This window comes from Pollicipes pollicipes, unplaced genomic scaffold (genome assembly GCF_011947565.3).
Source record: "Pollicipes pollicipes isolate AB1234 unplaced genomic scaffold, Ppol_2.1 Scaffold_7231;HRSCAF=8579_pilon_pilon_pilon, whole genome shotgun sequence".
Taxonomy (NCBI): Eukaryota; Metazoa; Arthropoda; class Thecostraca; order Pollicipedomorpha; family Pollicipedidae; genus Pollicipes; species Pollicipes pollicipes.
Window position 1 is genome coordinate 17,521,697 of NW_023597034.1, and position 20,962 is coordinate 17,542,658.

A 20,962-nucleotide genomic window follows, 5' to 3' on the forward strand; every position below is an offset into this window, starting at 1 on the left:
TGACCATCGTAAAAAATTTTGAATGTCTTTCAAAATTGATTCGTGCAGCTCCAAGATTATGATTCCAGCATCATTTCGCGATGCTGCAAAGACGCTATTGTCATCAATCTAAAAACCGCACAGGTGAGATATCTGCCCGCGGTATCTATAACGGTACGATTTGGTGTCCAAAAGCGTTCAAGGGTGCTTTCAGATGCGTCACCATTTTCGACCACGTGGCGGCCACGGCCTAAAACTAGTCGCAGAACTAACGCTGCGCAGCTTAAGGAGACTGCAACGCCTGGCGTCGAGTTTTTTTTTTTGTTGCTAAGATATGAGAGCGTGCGTGCTCAAAACTGCATTCTATAATTTGCACCACTAGCCAATTCTGGGTGAGTGTTGAATATATCCAGACAAACATGGCTTGGCCCTGTTAATGCAACTGTTGACCCATTTGTTCTTCAACCTACATTTGCGGAATTCTTGCTATTTCTGTGCAGCCCGGGTATGTTTCTGACAGAACTTCTGAGTTCTGTTGGCTTGGAATGGTTCACTGGACCATTGTAGAATGAAGAGCACCAGCGATTTATTCCATGCAATCATTTAACGCATGATTGTGCTCGTTTATTTACCGTAAACTTTGAGCAGAGCTCGGGGTAACGCCTGGCCTATCTTCCAGTTGTAACTTGTAGACAGTAAAAATGTGCAATATATAAGCACATGTATATATATATATATATATATATATATATATATATATATATATATATCTATATATCTCTCTCTCTCTCTCTCTCTCTCTCTCTCTCTCTCTCTCTCTCTCTCTCTCTCTCTCTCTCTCTCTCTCTCTCTCTCTCTCTCTCTCTCTCTCTCTCTCTCTCTCTCTCTCTCTCTCTCTCTCTCTCTCGCTCCTTTCACTGTCAGGGGGCCCTTTGTCAACAATGTGCCCCTCCCTTGCCAAGGCTGTGGATGCGCCTCTGCTGCCTAGTAATAGCCGCGGTACCGACAGCGCGCGGCTTTTGGAGACTGCATCACTGAGCATCGTGGTTTTGTTTCTAATGCGTTTCTAAAGCGTGCATGCGCGCATGTTGATGACTACATGCTACACAATTTTCACTCAAATATTTTCACTCAAGGTTGAACATAACCAGCCGAAATAGGGTTGTCGATGTTTAAACAAATTGCTGGCCTCATTTACCGGGCTGTAATGGGATTTTGCATGCTTGCACTTGCCTGCCTCCTCCAGTACCGTCACTCCACGTAAGCCTGGCGCGTGCAAACATTTAAAATATTTTTGGACGATGCATAGGCTCGGTGCGTAGCCACTCTTCATTTTAGAAGGTGTATAACCCTGGTGCGTAACTACCATACATTTTTAAGAGTGCACACGTGCAGCTTATATGGAACGCTTAGAGAGCGCTGTTATGATAAAACTGCTGTCCGCCTGGGATGACGTTCACGAGATCCTCAGTATATCTGTGACCCCTTTCCTTAAAGCATTGGAAATTACGCACATGGCTGATATCGAAAAACGATTTACAATTGTACAATGATTCAATGAAATTTTGCCGTGCCACACTTAGAGCTGAACTAGCCAACCGCCAAGTATCAGGCGAACATCAAGAGTCGAACGCGGACCCACCGGGTGAGAGACAGACACTTTAACCATCAGGCCATCGAGGAGACGAACGCCGCGCCTTATAATTTTTGAACAGAGAAGAACTGGCTCGAAATGGATTGAAGGATCTTTTGGTCGTCGCATGCAGATATCGCCTGTCACATGCATCGAGCTGAGCTATCACGTGGGATTTTGCATATTTGCATTTGCCTCCCTCGAGTGCTGGCAATCCGCAAAAGCTTGGTAGGTGATACAACAGAGCATATTTTTGGAGGGTGTATAAGCTCGGTGCGTAGCCACTCGTCATTTCGGAGGGTGTATATGCCCGGTGTGTAACCACCCCACGTGATACAGGGTGCATACGCAGAGCTCTTTTAGAGCGTGTAGAGGGTGCTGTAATTTTTTATCTGTTTTCAGTGTCACGGACCACAGATCAAACCATGATTGGCATGTCTGTTGTTTGTTGATAGTGACACTATCTTTTGACATTTAACTGTCGTTGTTGAACATGTAGGTTTGAATGTTTTTATGCATTTCCCTGCTTTTTACATCCTGACGACATTGGGAACAATGTTCTAGGTTCGCTTCATGTGAACAGACCCAGCCTAACCTGCCCTGATCTTATGTCAGCATACTAGGTAATTTTGCATTCTATGGTGTCTGATAAATATAGTATTGACCAAAATGTTATGGTAAAATGTGCTTAACCCGTAAATCAAAGGCTTTCAAGTAATAATCTTTTTTCTTTCCAGTGCCCACAGTGTTTGATAAATCAAAGGCTTTCAGGTGATATTCCTTCTTCCTTTTCCAGCACTCACAGTTCTTGAGCTCTTGGTCCTAATGGGAGTCAAGGAATATCCCACTGTGTGGTCCTTAAGTTTTTGTGGCTGGCTGAAATGGATTAAAATGCTGTCAACATGCTCCCAGGTGTGAACAGCACCTGCTGTGGGCGGGCACTGCGGAATTTGGCTGCCAGGATGCGCTGGCAGCCACGCCACACCATGTACCTGGCAGCCAGCCTGTCGGCCTGGGGCGACCGCATGTGGACGTTCGCTGTCGGCCTGTACATGGTGTACGCTACGCCGAACTCGCTGCGGCTCACCGCCCTCTACGGCCTGGTCATCTCGGTGTCGGTGATCGTGCTGGGCGCACCGGTCGGCCGCTGGGTCGACCACACCGCCCGGCTACGAGGTCAGACACGCCCTGTGGCTGTACCCTCACGCTGGTCACGCTTGGTGCGTGTTTCGGGGTGCGTTCTCATGCAGTGGCTGGTGGAAGTGGGCTGTGGTGCGCCTGTCGTCTGCAGTACATTCCACGTCTGAGAATGCTAAAGTGACCAGTATATGTAGTAGCTGTTCATCAGCACAGCAGGAGGAGAGTGGTGATTTCCTGTGCAGGCCTGTTGTGAGTGGTGTCGCTCTGGAGTGGTGATTTCCTGTCTACATCCGATGTGGGTGGTGTCGCTCTGGAGTGGTGATTCCCTCTGCAGGTCTGACGTGAATGTTTTTGCTCTGGAGATGGTGATTTCCTCCGCTCTGGAGTAGCTCTCAAGGGTCTCGTGCGCGTCTCGTGCACGTCTCAAGTCCGACACTTGTCGGGTCGTGGCGGGTGTCGTCTGACGGCGTCGCCGCGTGACCGCCAGCCGCCCAGCTATCGCTAGTGGTGCAGAACGTGTCTGTCTGCACGTGCGCGGTCATCCTGATCGTGGGCCTCCAGTACGCCGACTACACGGCCAGCACCTGGAACAGCTGGCTGCAGACCTTGCTGCAGGTGAGCATGCCCGGTTGGGCCCCATATCCACTCATGGAATGGCCGTATAGATGGTGGCAGCCGTGTGTCCGAGGCTGAGTTGGGACTGACGTAATGTCGTGTTGTCATCCGCCGGCCCCTTCACGTGCAAATAGAGTGGCTCCAGCCGCTCTGCGGCACGCTGGCCCTAGAGCAAGCCTATCTTGGTTCGGGTCCTGCATAAGGCTTGATGAGAATGCGTCAAGGTTGGGACCTATTTGTGCTTGCAAAGGTCTGGATTCTATTGCAGACTGGGCACGGGGCAGGATGTGAAGGTGTTTGCTCCTGGACGGAAGGCGGTTGCTTGGGGCAGACTCTCTGGTTCGCTCGCCTTTCGTACTGAGCCTGATTCACTTCACCACATTCTGCCGCTTTCTACGGTGCTGTGGGAGCATTGCTTTTGTCGTGTGTTTGTCGTATGTTTTGTCGTTTGCTTGCTCCTACGCCCTTGTTTCACCCCTGGCTTGGTTCCACGGCGTCGGCCCCTCCGGACGAGCAGCATGTGTATCCTCAGCCGAGACTGGCCGGCTGCGCTGCAGGTGCTGGTCATACTGGTGGCGGACGTAGCTGCAGCTGGCCACCGTCGCCAACAAGATCACCATCGAGAAGGACTGGATCGTCGTGATGTCACACGGTGACGACGACAAGCTGGCTTGTACGTGTCTGGACTGGTGCCAGGTGTGCGCCCTGGGAGCGGGTGCCAGTGGCCGGGTGGATCCCTCGTACCTGGTGGGCTGCAGGGGGTCTGTGCAGGCTCGTGAACACAAGGAGGCTGCTCACATGCGTCCCGTCTGACGTCTTCCGCGGGGTCAGCCACCGGTCCAGACCGCATAGTTATGGAAGATGTCTAACGGTCCTAAAAACAGATGTAAATCGACTGTGCTAACCGTTCTCTGCTCAAAACTTTGTAGTTGGTAGCAATCTGCGACCCGTGGCGGCTTTTCCGGAGTGCCCTCATCTCCGTGCTGCATTTGCACCCGTCCTCATCGCAGGTGTCTCGGCCGGCAGGGATGAACTCTGCGTTCCGCACCATCGACCAGGGTACGTACATCCTGGCGCCGGTGCTGGTCGGCCAGCTGATGACGTTCCTCTCGCCGGTGGTGGCGGCCGCCTTCATGGCTGCGTGGAACGTGGTGTCGCTGGCGGCGGAGTACGCGCTGCTGCGGGTCGTGTACCGCAGCGTGCCGCAGCTGGCGCAAGACAAGCAGCCGCCGCCGCCCGAGAACGGTCTGCCGCCCGCCGCCGCCGGCCGGTACGCGTCCCCGCCGCCCCGCTGGCGGCCGACCGCCGCTCCGGCCCTGGGGAGGACCGGCTGCTGGGAGAGGCGTGCCAGCCTCATCATACTGTTTGTTTGAGCTCCCTCATTGCGGGTGGTGTCGGCCACCGGCCTCACTGACCCTGGTGCCGGACCCGCCGCCAGCTGCGACGCGTCCCGCTTCTGAGGTGGGCAGGCCGACTGCCCGTTATAGTCATCAGAGGACCATTCAGAATTCGTCAAGGCTGTTGGAACGCGCGTCGAATCCGCGGCAGGGCACCTTGTCTCACGACTAGAACTCATTCAGCCAGAATAAGCTCAATTTTGTGCCTGTTTTGACTGTTTTGTCATATCCCACACTGCGCACCGTCGTACGCGGCGAGCCACCGTTTGATGCAGCTTGATACAGCCCTATTTTCGCCTGTTTGCGCGTTCGTCCGTGTGCTCTGCGAGCGACCAAACACTCCACGCCGCTGGCTGATCGGCAGCGCGGCGACAGGACTGGTGCACGGTGATGTGACGTCACTCGACGCCGGTGTGACGTCAGCAGCGGCGCCAGCAGCCTGCTGCGGCCTGGGCGGCTGGTGCTGCCAGCGGCTGCAGGACATGGGGCAGGGCTGGAGCGCCTACTTCCGCTCGTCGTTCTGCCTGGCCGGCCTGGCGCTGGCCAGCCTGTATATGACCGTGCTCGGCTTTGACAACATAACGGCCGGTGAGAGTTGGCCGCGCTCACCCGGCCGGTGAGAGTCGGCCGCGCTCACCTGGCCGGTGAGAGTCGGCCGCGTTCACCCGGCCGGTGAGTCAGCCGCGCCCATCTGGCCGGTGAGAGTCGGCCGCGTTCACCCGGCCGGTGAGAGTTGGCCGCGCTCACCCGGCCGGTGAGTCAGCCGCGCCCATCTGGCCGGTGGGAGTCGGCCGCGTTCACCCGGCCGGTGAGAGTCGGCCGCGTTCACCCGGCCGGTGAGTCAGCCGCGCTCATCTGGCCGGTGGGAGTCGGCCGCGCTTACCCGGCTGGTGAGAGTCGGCCGCGCTCATCCGGCTGGTGAGAGTAGGCCGCGCTCACGCGACCGGCACCGCCGACAGGTGTCGGCGCCCTCGAGAGATGTGCTAGAACATCTGTTCATAGCTGTCCGGTGAACTCTCGTTTTCCCGTGCCAGTGTCACTCGGCGTCTCTCACGGCGACCCCTCCTAGATGAACAGCAGTACACCGTCGGCAGGAGTTTGTCCACCACTGAATGCGCCCTTCGAACAGCGCTACATTGCCTCGGTGTTACCAGCCGAGATAAGTCAGACGGGCACGTGTGAGCCGTCTGTCGCCTGTCGCCTGCAGGGTACGGCTACTCGCAGGGCCTGACCGAGTCGACGCTGAGTCTGCTGACGGCGGCCGGCGCCGTCGCTGGCATCTGCGGCTCGCTGTGCTTCCCCAAGCTGCGCTCCGTCGTCGGGCCAACGGTCAGTCGCCCGATGGACTGGGCCCGGATAGTCGAGGCCAGACCCGCCTGAGACGTGAGGCCAGCAGCAGTGAGACCGTAGGGTTTGCGCGAGACCATTCTTCGAGACCAGCTCGTATTCTACGTGGCTGTTTCGCCACACTGGTGACACCGGCAGTCTGCTATGCGCGCTCACGGCACCAGCGAGGTTACCGGATGGCGCGTGATCCGATCCCGGCACTCACTTGCGGCTTGTCGCCATTCACGTCCGTGATTCACGTCGAGTGCTGACTGTGGCCCTGTTAGAGTGACGACTAGTCAGTCCGCCCTCATCCCGGCTTCAACTGTGCAACTCGGGGCGGCCTCACCCGGTGTCGCAGCATACGGTGCTAGATTCTGATTCGTGTGTCCAGTGCCGCGAACCCCGCACCATTTCGCCGCCTGCAGCGGCGAGCAGCGTTCTATTTATGCACAGCCGCGTCCCGGCCTGTGTGGAGTCTGGCTCCGCGGCCCGTGTCCAACCCGGGCCGGCGTGTCCAGCCCGTGACGCCGGCTCCTCGGCGCCGCAGCTGGCCGGCGTGATCGGCTTCAGTCTAGCGGTGCTCGCCCAGACTCTCAGCCTGACCTCGGTGTTCCTGCCGGGCACGGCGTTCGCCCCCCTGGCGCGGTCCGGCGCGCCGCACACGCACACCTCGGTGATCACCCTCTTCAGCGGCATCATCCTAGCGCGCTGCGGTGAGTGGCGCGGCTCGGCCGCCGGCCTGACTGGAGCATGGCCGTGGTGTGTGCCCGGCGGCTGGTGCTCGTACCTGCCGACCCGCACACACCCGCCCGCGCAGCGCATGTTCGGAGCCTGTCCTGCCTTTGGAGCGCGCACCTCATCTGCGCGGCCGGTGCTCGTACCTGCCGACCCGCACACACCCGCCTGTGCAGCGCATGTTCGGAGCCTGTCCTGCCTTTGGAGCGCGCACCTCATCTGCGTGCGTGGCGGGAGGGGCCGGCGCCCGACTCACCCGCTGAAGGCCGGTCGTGCCGCCAACAGGGCTTTGGATCAGCGACCTGAGCGTGACTCAGCTGCTGCAGGAGCGCGTGCCAGAGTGGCGGCGCGGCACCATATCGGGCGTGCAGAGCGCGCTCAACATGACCATGGATACGGCCAAGAACCTCCTGGTGGTGTTCATTCCGCACGCGCAGGACTTCGGCGTGCTCATCATCCTTTCCTACATATTCTGGGTGATAGGGTGAGTTTCTGTTTTTAGCATCTTGTGGCAGTGATATGGGCTTCGAGTGGCTCTCGACTGTGGTACTTCGGCTGGTTGTATGGCTGATCGATAGCCATATTGGTGGCATACGGTGTTTCAGAGGTAGCTACAGCCGGGTGTGTAGATATGCTGAATATGTGTTTCGATGACGGTTGTTCTGTCGGACCGACGCGTCATTACTTCATGGATCGGCATTTTAGCTTCCGCACCAGGTGAAGCATGATCGCGACTACCGCTAGAATAATTTCGATTATGGTCAGTAGCTGGGGTGCATCACATCAGCAGCGCGGCCTTCGCCAACGTGCCCCAGTGGGACGCCCACACGTCGCTGATTCCCTGACGCGTCTTCGTCCAGTGCCGCGGGCATGGATTGTGCCCCAGCTGTTTCTGAGCTGGCGATGTGCCCGCCAAGTTAGGTCGTACCGATGCCTCGCGCCCTCGGCTGGTGTCTGTCAGAAGCTGTGAGACGGTGCTCCTTCTGTGTTCCGCTGACGTCGCGACCGTGCCCCCCACCCCTCCCCTCCGTCCCCAGCTGGTGCCTGTTCGCGGTGTACGCGGCCACCACCGGCCGCCGGCCGCCGGCACACGGCCCTTCGGAGCGGACCGCCGTCCGAAGGCGGCTCGAAACTGGAGGCAGGCGCCGGACCAGCAGCAGGCGCCAGCCTCGCTGGGGACGCCGCAAAACTGCCCCGCTCTGGCGACATCACACCGCCGGCCGGAAATGCTGCGGACCACGTGGCCGCCGCCACTGCCGATTCTGATGACGTCACGCCACAGACGTCGGCGAGAGAACGGCCGGCCTCCCCCGCCGACGCCGAACCCGGCGAGGATCGGCCGTTGTTGGCGCCTACGGTGGTCGCCTCCGCCCAGGAAACGGGGTCAACTGGCGGGGAGGAGGGCTCAGTTCGCGTGTAGTTTTATGTCGTCCCCCCCCCCTCACGCGATCTAAGAATCGCATGCGGTGCTGGATGCCAGACACCTGCGTCTGTCGCCTGGTCGTCGGATTTATTCTCGCGGTTTATGCGCCACCGAACACGCCTACCGAACACAACCGCTTTCAATGTTGGCAGTAGTAATTGGGGCTTTCGGGCGCTTCCACTGGTTGGCAGTCACGACGCGGCTTCGCCTCCATACCCGGGGCGCGGAGGGCCCTCGAAGCCCCCATCGGGCCACCCCAGCGGCGGCGGCGCCTGCCGCCAGGGACCGCTCGTCCCGTCCCCGGAGGTAGCTTGCCGCCGGCCGCGCGTGTTCGTCCCAGGCGCCGCACGTCGGCGACGACGAAGGGGCGACGTTCACGGTTCGGCCGGCGGCGGCGCGCCGTCCGGACTCGGCCAGAACGGGTTGGAGAGCAGGTGTTCGGCGAGGAACTCGGCGCCGCACTCGTCGTACTGCTGTCGACTGACAAAGCCGAGCCGGCCGGCTGCGGCCAGCGCGCGCGCGCCCAGCCAGGCATCCAGCGAAGGGCGGCTGGCCAGCGTGACGCGGAAGCTGGGGACGGCCGACAGCAGCGTCACAAAACAGCCGCCCGCCGGCACGGGGGCGGAAACACACGATAGGATAGTCAATCCCGCGGGCCAGCATGGTACACCGGTACACAATGCACAAGCCGTATCAATACCGGCACGATCATACTATGATATTCCACATTTTGCGCATTCGCATAATGACCACATTGAGGGGATGGGCACTACGAACACAAGACACCTGTGCGGGCAGCACGTGCGGTGGCTGTACACCCTAGCCGAGCACACAAACGGCCTGTCCGCTTGCACCCCTTTCAATCAGACGCAGCTTGCAGTCACTGCGACGGGCAGCGACATTTGACAAGTCCGCTGCTCCCCGAAGTTCGGGTCAGGCATGCACGGTCGGATACCAGGGTAGGGAACGCGGGTCTGGTCTGGAGGGCTCGGCGTCCGCCAGCTCAGGTGGCAACCCAGTCCTTCCCGCGGGTGGTGCAATATTAGCTGGCAACGTAATGCGGGTAGAGACGGGACGTCCAAGCGAGTAGCTTCAGATAGTTTATATGTATTCTTCAGGGTCCAATTGGGGCTAGTCGCCATGATTGTCGTTATATTGATCGGGGTTTTATGAGGGTAGCTGGTTGGTGTGGATACTTACGGCATGAACATGAATGCTTTGCATGAAGTGCATCCTGGCCAAGGAGTTAGGTTTGCTTATCGTCAAGGGAGCGTGCCGGTTGTATCGTCAAGATGTGCTACGCTTGTGCCACGCAACTAACCCAGGGCCTGACGGGGCATATGGCTGTCACAACCGATCAGTATTTCTGGCTGTCGCATAACGCTATTGCGTGTGATCCTCGCGCAGACCAGGTGCACCCTGCCTTCTCATGAGACTGTGTCGTGCTGGTGCATAGATAGCTGCAAATAGCGCGGCTGTCATTCTATAAATGTTCGCTGAACGGATTGGGAGATGCGCTGGGTGCCATTTGAGTGTGTAGTGCTGCGTGATCCTGTTCTCCAACCCAAGGCTTCGTTGTCAATGCCATCGTTGTCCGCTTATTATCAGCCGATGTCGCCGTATAGGTGCTGGAAATGCCCGACTGAATACAAAGAGTGCGCATAGTCGAATTCCTTTTTGGAATGAAGCACGGCACAGCAAAAGAGGCACGAGGGCGCAACGCAGCCTCGGCCGTCGGCGCGCCCTCAAGTCCCAGTCATCAAGATCGAGGGCAAGCATGGGATTTCGTTTCCGCCGTCCCGACTCTCGGGCACGCAGCGCCTACGTGCGTCCACACCTGCATCACTCCCCGGTGGCGAAAGACCACGGCCGGTCCGGCACCCGAGCAGGGTTGGTCCGGCACCAGACCAGGGTTGGTCCGGCACCAGACCACGGCCGGTCCGGCACCAGACCGGCGTTGGTCCCGCTCCGGGGCGGCTCCCCATCCAAAGCCGAACTCACAAGCTTGTCAGCTCTGGCCAGGCGCCCCACGCGCTCGTCAGCTCTGGCTAGACGCCTGCAATAAGGAAGCCCCTAGCTGCCATTCGGTAGACGAGATGCTTGTTTCCCCCATCGGCCAGTACACGCTGCCAGTGTATAAAGTTTTATATGCATAAATGGATAATAAATAATAAATAAAAAATAAAGTATAGTGCAGTGTATAAAGACATGAATTTTTCCCAAAGTCATTGGACATAGCATTTATTTCAATTTTAAATGCGTGCACTTATGAGGCAGCTGCACCACGCTACCCTCAATAGCAAGTTGCCAAATAATAAGTATCAGCTAGAAATTTAGCCTACGTTGAGCATTACTGTCTTGTTTTATACAACAGTTGTTGCTTCTTGCAGAACTTCGTTCTACACCGTGTATATCACCCTGGGTGATACCCACCTGGACTGGAAGGATCAGTGGTACCCACGCGGACTGGAGGGGTCGGAGGTACCCACCAGGCTGGAAGGATCAATGTCGCTCACCTGGACTGAACTGCTGTGCTGTGCTGTGCTGTGCTGTGCTGTGCTGTGCTGTGCTGTGCTGTGCTGTACGGTACGGTACGGGACCGGACCGGACCGGACTGGATCGAATGGGTACCCACCTATCTGGCGGTAAGTGGGTGCAGGCGGTACGAGCGCGTGTGTGTGTGCGTGTGGGTGTGTGTCATTGGGGCTTTACGACGCACTCAGCTGCTGAGGCTGTATGGCGTCGCCCGCCTCTCACCCTAGCAGGAAGGGCGGGGACCGCGGGGAATCGAACCCCGTACCTCGTACGTACGGTACGGGCGCAGGTGGTACCCACCTGGTCTGGAAGGGCCGCATCTGGCGCAGCTCACGCTCCATGCGCGCCTGGAAGCCGGGCAGGCGGGCCAGGCCCCCGGTGATGAACACATTGTCGGCCAGCCGCTGCTGCTCGGCCGCCGGCTGCTTGTTCAGCACGAACTGGACCGTCTCGGCCAGCCCCGCCTGGCTCATACCCAGCAGACTGCGGCAAACGGCACGGCCGGCGGCCTCAGGGCGAGGGAGCGGACAGCTCACACGAGGCCATTACCACGTGCGTCCCACGCCACGGCACGTCAAGCACCGCCGGGCCCAAGGCACAGCTGGCTGAGGTTAAATACAACGCAGCTATCGACGAACGCTGGTTCATGCATCACCCCGTCTCGCCCGTCGGCCCCACAAACACAATGCTGAACGATGAGCTGACACTTCCATACCGTCCCCTACCGTACACCAAGCACGACCATCAAAACAAGACACGGTCATACCCGGACAGGGCCGGAACCGCTGGCGCCTGCGGTGCCTCTGAGCTCGGCAGGGCCTGGTGCAGCTCATCTGGGCTGGAACAGCACCTCCGGCGTCTGCAGCGCCTCCGAGCTCGGCAGGGCCTGGTGCGGCTCACCTGGGCTGGAACAGCACCTCCGGCGTCTGCAGCGCCTCCGAGCTCGGCAGGGCCTGGCGCGGCTCACCTGGGCTGGAATAGCACCTCCGGCGTCTGCAGCGCCTCCGAGCTCGGCAGGGCCTGGTGCGGCTCATCTGGGCTGGAACAGCACCTCCGGCGTCTGCAGCGCCTCCGAGCTCGGCAGGGCCTGGTGCGGCTCACCTGGGCTGGAACAGCACCTCCGGCGTCTGCAGCGCCTCGGTGGTCAGCTCGATCTGGTGGAGCTCGGCGCTGGAGCCGGCCGGCTGCTGGCGCCGCGGCAGGTCGGGCGCCAGCTGGCGCAGTCGGCCCTCCAGCTCGGCCAGCTCCTCGGTGTCGGCCTCCGAGTCACTGTCGCCGCCCTCCTGCCGGCCGCGCGCGCCGTCAGCGGACAATCCCGCCGTCCGAGACGCCTCTCGAGCGGTGCCTGCAGCCTGCCTCCAGCACACATAGCACTGAAGTTGGCTAAGCCAGTGGACTGCAACACACAGACACCACTCGTCCACCTCACTCGGCTCAGCCGGGCAAGGGCAGCCGGGAGCATTGGTGGAGCGAATATCTCCATGGCAATGCGAGGCATGCTGGAGTCCGCAACAAAAAGCAGCACATTATCAGGGAACTAGGAGAGTACTCCATCACAGAGTGGACCAGCGCCCGCCTCGGCAGCCCATCACGTACGGTGTTGATGGTCTTGTAGAGGTCCCAGTCCTCGTCGCGCTGACCGAACGTGTCCTCCTTGGTGTCACGCTGCGCCAGCTGGCTGATGATGCGCATGCGCTGCTGGCTGGCGGCCGTGCGGCGGCGCGCCATCTCGGAGCGCCGCTGGCGCCGCGCCGCGCGCCGATCCAACAACTCCCGGCTGCCGGTGGGGAGGGGAAGGTGGGTCACTAAGGCGGTCAGGAACCGGGCGAGGCGCGCCCGCCGGCGCCAGCGGGTGAAATCGGCATCGGCAGGCAGAACGGAACCTGTCTGTCGCCGAGACAGAGTACCCGTAGCCAAGATAGGGTCCCAAGAGTAAGATATCTGCACGTGGAGCGTTCAAGTTGTGGCAGGTTCACGGTGAACAAAGGTGAGCTCAGTGATATATGGTGGATCTGAGACCTTGAAAAGCAGGTCAATGGCTGATACAGGGCCATGGTTGTGAGCAAAGGAATCAACAACGCATTCAAAATGTCGAGTATTACCGACAAACGGCGCACAACCTGAGCCACAACCAGCAACAACATCGATCAAAACCTGACGAAACTCCGGCGGGATCCGGTCCATCACCATACAGCCTCCACAGGGTCCGTCGAGAGACGAGTCCCTCCAGTCCCCGTGAGCTCGCCCCGACACTGACCGTCGCCGCTCCAGCTGCTGCAGCTGGGCGTCCAGGTCAGCCGGCGGCGGACGGGGCGCCGTCTGCCGGCCACGCGCCGCCAGGCCGGCAAGCTTGGCACGGCCCGTCTCCAGCCGCGCCTCCAGCTCGCGCAGCTGCTCCGGCTCCGCGTGCGGCGACTGACGCAGGCGCGCCAGCTTCCGCTCGTCGTCAGCCACCTGGCGGACGGATGGGCGACTAGGGCGCGACCTACTGTGGGCGTAATGCTGCACAGAGTAGCTGGGATGGAACGGACAGACACTCGGAGCGGCATGAAACGACCACGGACAGACATTCTCTTTCACAAACGATATAATCAGCAGTTCAGTCAGATCTATTTTATCATCAGTTCTACATACAGGCTTACTTGATTTCTGCCTCGAAATGAAAAAGCGACGCCCATTTTCTCCTCTAATAGGCCACCAATAAGCTTTCCTCGTGGCAGTCAATCACTAAATGCAATGATACAGCAGCGTAAGGACGCAAACCCCGCTGCCGACATCAGCCTGATGTGACGTCAAAATCGGACTTCTTCCCAAGGCTGAGCCCCGCCCGAGACAGCTGGCTCCCGAGCCTGCATCCCGCCCGGGACAGCTGGCTCCCGAGCCTGCACCCCGCCCGAGACAGCTGGCTCCCGAGACAGCTGGCTCCTGAGCCTGCGTCCCGCCCGAGACAGCTGGCTCCTGAGCCTGCGCCCCGCCCGAGACAGCTGGCTCCTGAGCCTGCGTCCCGCCCGAGACAGCTGGCTCCTGAGCCTGCGCCCCGCCCGAGACAGCTGGCTCCCGAGCCTGCGTCCCGCCCGAGACAGCTGGCTCCCGAGCCTGAGCCCCGCCCGAGACAGCTGGCTCCTGAGCCTGCGTCCCGCCCGAGACAGCTGGCTCTCGAGCCTGCGTCCCGCCCGAGACAGCTGGCTCCCGAGCCTGCGTCCCGCCCGAGACAGCTGGCTCCCGAGCCTGCGTCCCGCCCGAGACAGCTGGCTCCCGAGCCTGCGTCCCGCCCGTGACAGCTGGCTCCTGAGCCTGCGTCCCGCCCGAGACAGCTGGCTCCCGAGCCTGAGCCCCGCCCGAGACAGCTGGCTCCTGAGCCTGCGTCCCGCCCGAGACAGCTGGCTCCCGAGCCTGCGTCCCGCCCGTGACAGCTGGCTCCTGAGCCTGCGTCCCGCCCGAGACAGCTGGCTCCCGAGCCTGCGTCCCGCCCGAGACAGCTGGCTCCCGAGCCTGAGCCCCGCCCGTGACACCTGGCTCCTGAGCCTGCGTCCCGCCCGAGACGGCTGGCTCCCGAGCCTGAGCCCCGCCCGAGACAGCTGGCTCCTGAGCCTGCGCCCCGCCCGAGACAGCTGGCTCCCGAGCCTGCGTCCCGCCCGAAACAGCTGGCTCCCGAGCCCGCGTCCCGCCCGAGACAGCCGGCTCCCGAGCCTGAGCCCCGCCCGAGACAGCTGGCTCCCGAGCCTGCGTCCCGCCCGAGACAGCTGGCTCCCGAGCCTGCGTCCCGCCCGAGACAGCTGGCTCTCGAGTCTGCGTCCCGCCCGAGACAGCTGACTCCCGAGCCTGAGCCCCGCCCGTGACACCTGGCTCCTGAGCCTGCGTCCCGCCCGAGACAGCTGGCTCCCGAGCCTGCGCCCCGCCCGAGACAGCTGGCTCCTGAGCCTGCGTCCCGCCCGAGACAGCTGGCTCCCGAGCCTGAGCCCCGTTCGTGACAGCTACTGACGGCTGGACAGCTGGGAGGCGCCGTCCCGCCTCACCATGGCCTGGCGCTTCTTGCGGTGCATCTCGAGCATGCGCGCCTGGGCGTTCCGCTTCCTGTCTCGCACGGCGTCGACGGCCGGCGGCTCCGGGCCGCTCTCCCGGCTGACCGCGGCGCTGAGCGGCAGCTGCAGCCGCCGCCGCCGCTGCTCGCGGTGCGCCGGTTCGGCCCAGTGTGCCAGCTCGGACGGGTAGTCCACCGCCAGTCCCGCCAGCTCGTGCAGGATCTCCTGCGAGGCCGTGAGATGAGAGGGGTGGACATGTCGGCAGCTGCCGCGCGCGCGCCCACCGGCGGCAGCCAGTTGGACTGGGACTGATATCAAACGGATGGGAGCAGTGATCCCAGTCGACATCATGATTGCACGCAGGAGAATAGGACAGATGACGTTTGATATTGCATGGCCACGAGAATCAGCTTCCGGAAGTAGTGGTTGGTTGCTGAAGAACACGTCTTATCTCCAAAACGGATGAAAATGAAACCAAAATCGCGCATTTTGTAGAGCGACGGCCACAAACCCAAACCGTGCCCGTGCCCGCAGCTTACAAACCGTACCATGCTGGCAACAGCCAGCCACAACGCCGCGATTATAGATCAAAAGACTGGACTTCGTCCTTCCCGCAGCACCACAGCACGGTGCTGGGGACGTCACCGCACCGGACGCCCACGGCGCGGCTGCGTAGCCACCCGTGACCTCGTCCGCTGGTCGGAACACCTGCCTCAGCTCGAGAGAGCGTGATGGACGCCATGACGGAAGGGAACTTGAGCTGCAGCAGGCGCTGCAGATAGCTGCACATGAGGAAGCCCCCCACGCCGATACGTCGAGCGTTGGCCGCGTCCATCCGGCCGTCTGTGGAGCGCGGAGATGCGTCATGAGTTCAGCCTTCCGTCGAGCATGCGTCTCCGACAGATACCGCCTGTCAGCTCATGGGCGAGATCGATGCAGGTCAGACACCAAGAGATGACGCATTTGCACACCACGCGCGGGGCACAGCCTGGTGGTGTCCAACCACCGGGCGGTGGTCTGCCTGTCCAGCACGCGCGCACCACCACCAGCATGACCCCCAGAAACTAGGCCGAAATGACACGGTCCCAGCGTGGCCGGCGCTCCGCGTGACCCCCAGGACAGCGCGGTCGCGAACGGGCAGCCACTCAACACCGCAATGACATGAGCCGCCGGCCGATCAGTACTGCCTGACGCGTTCGTGGGCTGGGCGGACGGGTCAGTCCGTACATATGTCGCCGACAGCCATTGCAGCGTCGCGACGGCGTACGGCGTCGGTGTGCCCAGCTCTCCCCCCCCCCCCCCCCTCTGGCAGCGACCGGCTGCTCTCGACCCGGCACGCGCGCTGACCTAGCACGGGGATGACGTGGGTGGCGTGGTAGCCGCAGGAGATGACCAGCGCGTCCCGGCAATCCGGCTGGTTCTGCTGCAGGCTGGCCAGCGCGTCCACGAAGTAGCTGACCGACGGCACGCGGTAACACTCGAACAGCAGCTCGGACATGGCTGGGGGCAGACAGCGGCCCGTCACCGTACCATCTCCCGCCGCTCCAGCGATGGGCTGACGAGACTCTGATACATTCACACAGCCACTGCCAGCTATCGGCCATCACACGGGCCACAGGCGGTTGCGGACGGCACGTATGGTATGGACCTATGGCTATCACATGGCAGCCCAAGCCATCCATCGGCCCTCCACCAGACAGCGATCAACGCACGGGACCACGATCGTTGTACGGGAGGTGGGCGGCAAGCACGGAATTACAGGCGGCATCTCAACGAGTTCCTCGGCAGAGCCGTGCCGAGCTATGCAACTTGAGTCAGTGCGTTGGCCTCGTGGCGTCTTTACTCCAATGCAACGTCCCAGCTCCATCGAAGACTTCAAATGAAGCTTAACCACGAGAACAAAGGCAGCCTGCAACGGATGCACTGCCTACAAAATGTCATCGCCACAACAGGTCACTCCACCGACCCCTGCCGTGCACGACAGCTGTATTGAAACGGGTCCCGGCGCGCTCCCGCCTACATGCGTGCATCGAGCCCGGCCGGGCGGGACGCGGTACACCTCACCGGCGCGTGACAGGTTGATGTTGGCCGGCGGCTCGCTGATGACCACCGGGTGGTGGAGGCCCCCGGGCGTGTTGACACCCAGGTGCGTCAGCGAGTAGTCCAACAGCGTCTCTTGCGCCTCGAAATGCGTCACCACGCCGCGGTCGAACTGTGTGCGCAGGTTCAGGCGCCCCGCCTCCAGGTTGGCGATGTCGTTGCCGATCTGGGTCTCCAGGTCCTGTGCACAGAGCGCGGCCGGCTACTGTCGCGATGGGCTGGGCACTGCAGGTGCAGTGGTGAGGGCTGTGCTGGTTTTGGTTAGGGACCCTGGGTGGGGATGGGATGGAATCAGTGGATAGTGATTGGTACTTAAGCCACTTCCAATGGCAGAATTAGCATGTGCTTGGGTCAGTTTGGGTGCAAAGCTAAACTGTACCAAGAGGTCCTGCCTGTCATGCATATAGTAATGAAGCAGAGGTTAAGAAGCAAAGTATGACACAAAAAAGCATTACTAGAACTCTGTCAGGCTGTAAAATGGACAAGTAAATGCATATCAGCTGATTGATGTAATGCTGGCACTATGCAATGCTGCTCTGATAATCTTGAATTTTTTATTGAAAAGTTAGTGAGCAGTAAGCAAAATGTACTTTGTATCATCTGGTTCCAGTTTACTCACAAATGTTACTTGGAACATATCGCTGATGATAAAACAGCGCAAAAATATTATACTTGATGCTGTGTATTAAATGTAGGCAAATAAAATTCCAATTTCACTCACCTTTTTAGTCCTTTCCTTCCTGACTTTGGTGATGAGGTTTTTAAAAATCATTGCTGGCTCTGGCTGATTTGCCCAGCCAACCTTTGCAGTATATGATCCTGAACAAATGAGCACTCAGATGTCATCACTTACAGTCAAAAAGCACACATGGCTATACTCTTACAATTTGCTCCAGCCCATCAAAATCCACCAAGGACCAAATGCATAATTAAGGAAGTTATCAAGCATGTACTAAAAATTGTCATCTTAATAATATCCAACAGGAAAGACATATCAACACCAGAATAGCTAGCACCTTTGATTGGGCTACAAATTGAGTGCATTATGTCCTAAACATGATGAGAAGCTAACTCTTAACTGTGACCCCATGGTGCAACCACGACAAGTATTTGCAAAAATTAATTTTGTCATTTGCTTGAGTTACTGTATTTAGTGAACATTAAAAAGCAAGTAGCAAAGTAAACATACCATTAATTTCATGTGGGACCAACAAAGGCCCAGAATATTTTCCTGCACTGCAAAGGTGCAAGCTCAATTAAGATAACATCACCACTCACCATTGTCAATTACCAATGGGACGCCTTTCAAATCATCTGTATAGGCAAACATTTTATCCGGTATAGGTCTGGAGTCCTTGAAATGGTATAACTCCATCTCCAACTGATAATCTGATCAGAATGTACGCAAAACCCGATGCAAAAACAATCCGACTTCAACGTGCGCGATGTGCCAATTACATTGAAAGTATTATGGGCATTGCCGGTCCTTGAATTTTGTCTCGTTCACCTACAAATTGTACACAGTAAGAGCTACCAAATTTGGAATGTTTTGGAAGGTACTAAATATTTCCCAACCAGCCCAGCTTCTGGGTATTTCAGGCTGTTTCGATACTTTATCGCTGAAATAATTTCTCTACGAACGCAGCAAGCGAGAAAGACGGAGTGGAAGGTGAGAGTTCCGGAAATGCTACGGATGACGATGGGTTTTGTAGGGCAAAACTAGGTACGGAGCTAGCGTAAACTAGACCTAATTTGAGAACGCCAGTTCCAAGCCAGCAGAGTGCTGCGGATCTTACAAATTGATTGCGAGATCTCGTCAAAACGCTTTTCAACGCCCAATACAGGTAGTCTCAATCTTGCTTCAGGACCTTCCCAGATCCGCTTCAACCGCCATGTGTGGACGTGCTTGAATGACTCTCCCGTTTTTCCGGAATAATGACAACGAGTACATTACCATGGAATAATGGTCCAGACTGTCGTCTTCGTTTGCTGTGTTAGCATCTACACGAAGTTTCAGATTGTTAATTCTCCGGCCGTCGAAAGGTGTTATTGAGTGTTTGGAAAGACTGGGTGGCTTTCGGCTTCCAGCCATGTACGCATCACAGCCGGAATTCCCTGCAGTAATTATAACTGCAGTGATTAGAACCTGGACCTCTTGATTCCGACTCCAGCGGCTTACTACGGAGCTAAGCGGGAAGAGCTCCGGCTGGAATCCTGAAAATTCCAAGATGGCAGTTCGGTTCCACATGTGTACCGGCTCAAACCCGAGCACCATCCAATTCTTCTAAAAAAACCAATAGCACATGTCGGCAACCGGAGAATTAGCAGAAGTGTTGCGTGGATGGTGAATTCGCCAGACGACGGCCATAGTCTAACCATTTATTTGCTCCGTTATAGTAACGCCTCGCCTCAGTCATTCCGTAGAGGTGTGACCTTTACGGAATACGTGTAACCTGTAATGGCATGTCCTTTCCGGTTAGAAGCTGGGATGGGGGGACCCTGGGGACCCTGGTTGGCATCCCAGCAATTCCAAGAAGAAAATTCGGGTTGTGACACATGCGTAGCTGAAAACCGACCACAATCCAGTCATTCTCAAAACTTGATGATACCCGACGACGGCCGAGTGATGAACTGACCGACACGTTGAGTGCATACTAACTCACGAGGCAAGGACGATAACCGAACAATTATTCCATCTGCATTTCACCGGGAAGCTTAACCTGCTTCAATCCGAAAATGTAATCATAGTTGAAAGGGGTTGGCCGCATTCCGTTAGCTATGTTTGCCACGCATCCCTCGAGTCTATGACAACTGACCTGACGATGAGTCCTTTACAGATTGGCTAGATTTGCGCCTGCCTTCGCTCCGTTCTCATGCGAGATCGATTCCAACTCTACCAGCGCATTTGGTCTACTCTGGTTCTGACTTCGAGCAGCACAACCTAATCTCGAGTCTATTTCCATTCTGATGAGGCTTGATTCTGGAATCAGTTCCGGTGCGGCCAATTTCGTTGGCAGCGATGTGGGATACAAACTGCTGTATGCACAGCAACAAACCTGCCTTGGGCACCCTAAGGTTCTGGCACCCCGCGATAACCTGTGACACCCGGCACGTCACGGCCTAATAGGACTGCACAACAGCTAGCGTTCGCTTTGCTGCACTACAGCAGCGGTCAAGATAGGAATATTAGCTGCCGTTTATACGCATATTTGAACCGACTTACCAACGACTGTATTAAGTACGGTTTGCTCATTTTCCACTCCCACCAACACACATTCTCAAGGAATCGATTTTATCTGACACCACAGAAATTTTAGTTGTTTCCAACGTGGACATGGATTTTAGTGGACAATTTCCAACGTGGGCACTGTCATATGTCACTCACAAGTCCATAATGGAAAGGGTTTCTGAATGCTGATCGCAAACGGCCACTGCGTCATTCGTATGGTGTTCTGGTACTTTCCAGAACAAGCTCTGGAGCATCTCCTGCATAAATGCGGATAATTCAAATGGTAATCGGCCGAACTTCAGCAAGAGGCCACCAAGCCTAACAAAGGGAAATCTCGTCATTGTGGGGAAGACATCTGTAAGTTCAGCAAGCTCATCAACAAATGCGACCAGCTTTTCTCATGCCAAGCACTGGACATGTCCAGGACATGTCCCGGACTTTCAGGAGGAAGGACAGGACTGTATGGAACAAAACAATACAGGACAGGACACGATGGAACGTGACACGTGAAGATTGGAACAGACTCAGGTCAGGCGAAAAGAACAGAGGGAGGCGGGGCAGAGCTGGTGTGAGCCCAATCCTGTATTGGTCTTTCCTATCTTAGCCTTTCGCGTGTTGACTTGTTTTGTCCTGTTTTGTTCTGCGCAAACCTGTCCCGTCCTGTACGGGCGGAATAGTAATACTCTGTTCCCTCGAATTTGGCTTGACGAGGTTGCGGGCTCAGAAATATTTGCAGGTGACCGCAAATGTCACGGTGGTGAGCATTCGTTTTCTCTTTTCCCCTTGGACGCATCGCGTTCAGATGATGGCATGATAACGATCACA

General features: G+C 58.1%; 2 protein-coding genes across 2 annotated transcripts; one reads left to right on the plus strand and one right to left on the minus strand.

Moving 5' to 3' along the window:
- The first annotated feature begins 1,731 nt into the window (after positions 1–1,731).
- On the plus strand, positions 1,732–8,223 carry LOC119109791 (solute carrier family 40 member 1). The gene is made up of 10 exons (XM_037233546.1): positions 1,732–1,840; positions 2,525–2,788; positions 3,240–3,367; positions 3,925–4,021; positions 4,394–4,605; positions 5,196–5,352; positions 5,972–6,093; positions 6,641–6,806; positions 7,114–7,312; positions 7,866–8,223. Exons 2-10 carry the CDS (start codon positions 2,575–2,577, stop codon positions 8,092–8,094), a joined length of 1,524 nt encoding a protein of 507 aa, XP_037089441.1. The 5' UTR covers positions 1,732–1,840; positions 2,525–2,574; the 3' UTR covers positions 8,095–8,223.
- Positions 8,224–8,319: 96 nt separating this feature from the next.
- On the minus strand, positions 8,320–18,584 carry Arp5 (Actin-related protein 5). Its single transcript, XM_037233547.1, has 12 exons — positions 18,187–18,584; positions 17,630–17,727; positions 16,873–17,089; positions 16,156–16,308; positions 15,521–15,651; positions 14,803–15,033; positions 13,193–13,240; positions 12,383–12,502; positions 11,888–12,069; positions 11,087–11,269; positions 10,253–10,265; positions 8,320–8,964 (listed from the first exon to the last, which is right to left on the minus strand). The coding sequence occupies exons 1-12, from the start codon at positions 18,281–18,283 to the stop codon at positions 8,626–8,628; spliced, it is 1,812 nt and encodes a 603-aa protein (XP_037089442.1). The 5' UTR covers positions 18,284–18,584; the 3' UTR covers positions 8,320–8,625.
- Positions 18,585–20,962: the final 2,378 nt, after the last annotated feature.

Coding starts and splice junctions, on each gene's coding strand:
- Arp5 (XM_037233547.1), bottom strand. CDS start 18,283: ATGGAGTTATACCATTTCAAGGACTCCAGACCTATACCGGATAAAATG. Junction 17,090..17,629: donor GGAAGGAAAGGACTAAAAAG/GTGAGTGAAATT, acceptor CTCTGTGCACAG/GACCTGGAGACCCAGATCGG. Junction 12,503..13,192: donor GCCTGCGTCAGTCGCCGCAC/GCGGAGCCGGAG, acceptor ATGGCGCGCCGC/CGCACGGCCGCCAGCCAGCA.
- LOC119109791 (XM_037233546.1), top strand. CDS start 2,575: ATGCGCTGGCAGCCACGCCACACCATGTACCTGGCAGCCAGCCTGTCG. Junction 4,022..4,393: donor TCGTCGTGATGTCACACGGT/GACGACGACAAG, acceptor CTCGGCCGGCAG/GGATGAACTCTGCGTTCCGC. Junction 7,313..7,865: donor TACATATTCTGGGTGATAGG/GTGAGTTTCTGT, acceptor CTCCGTCCCCAG/CTGGTGCCTGTTCGCGGTGT.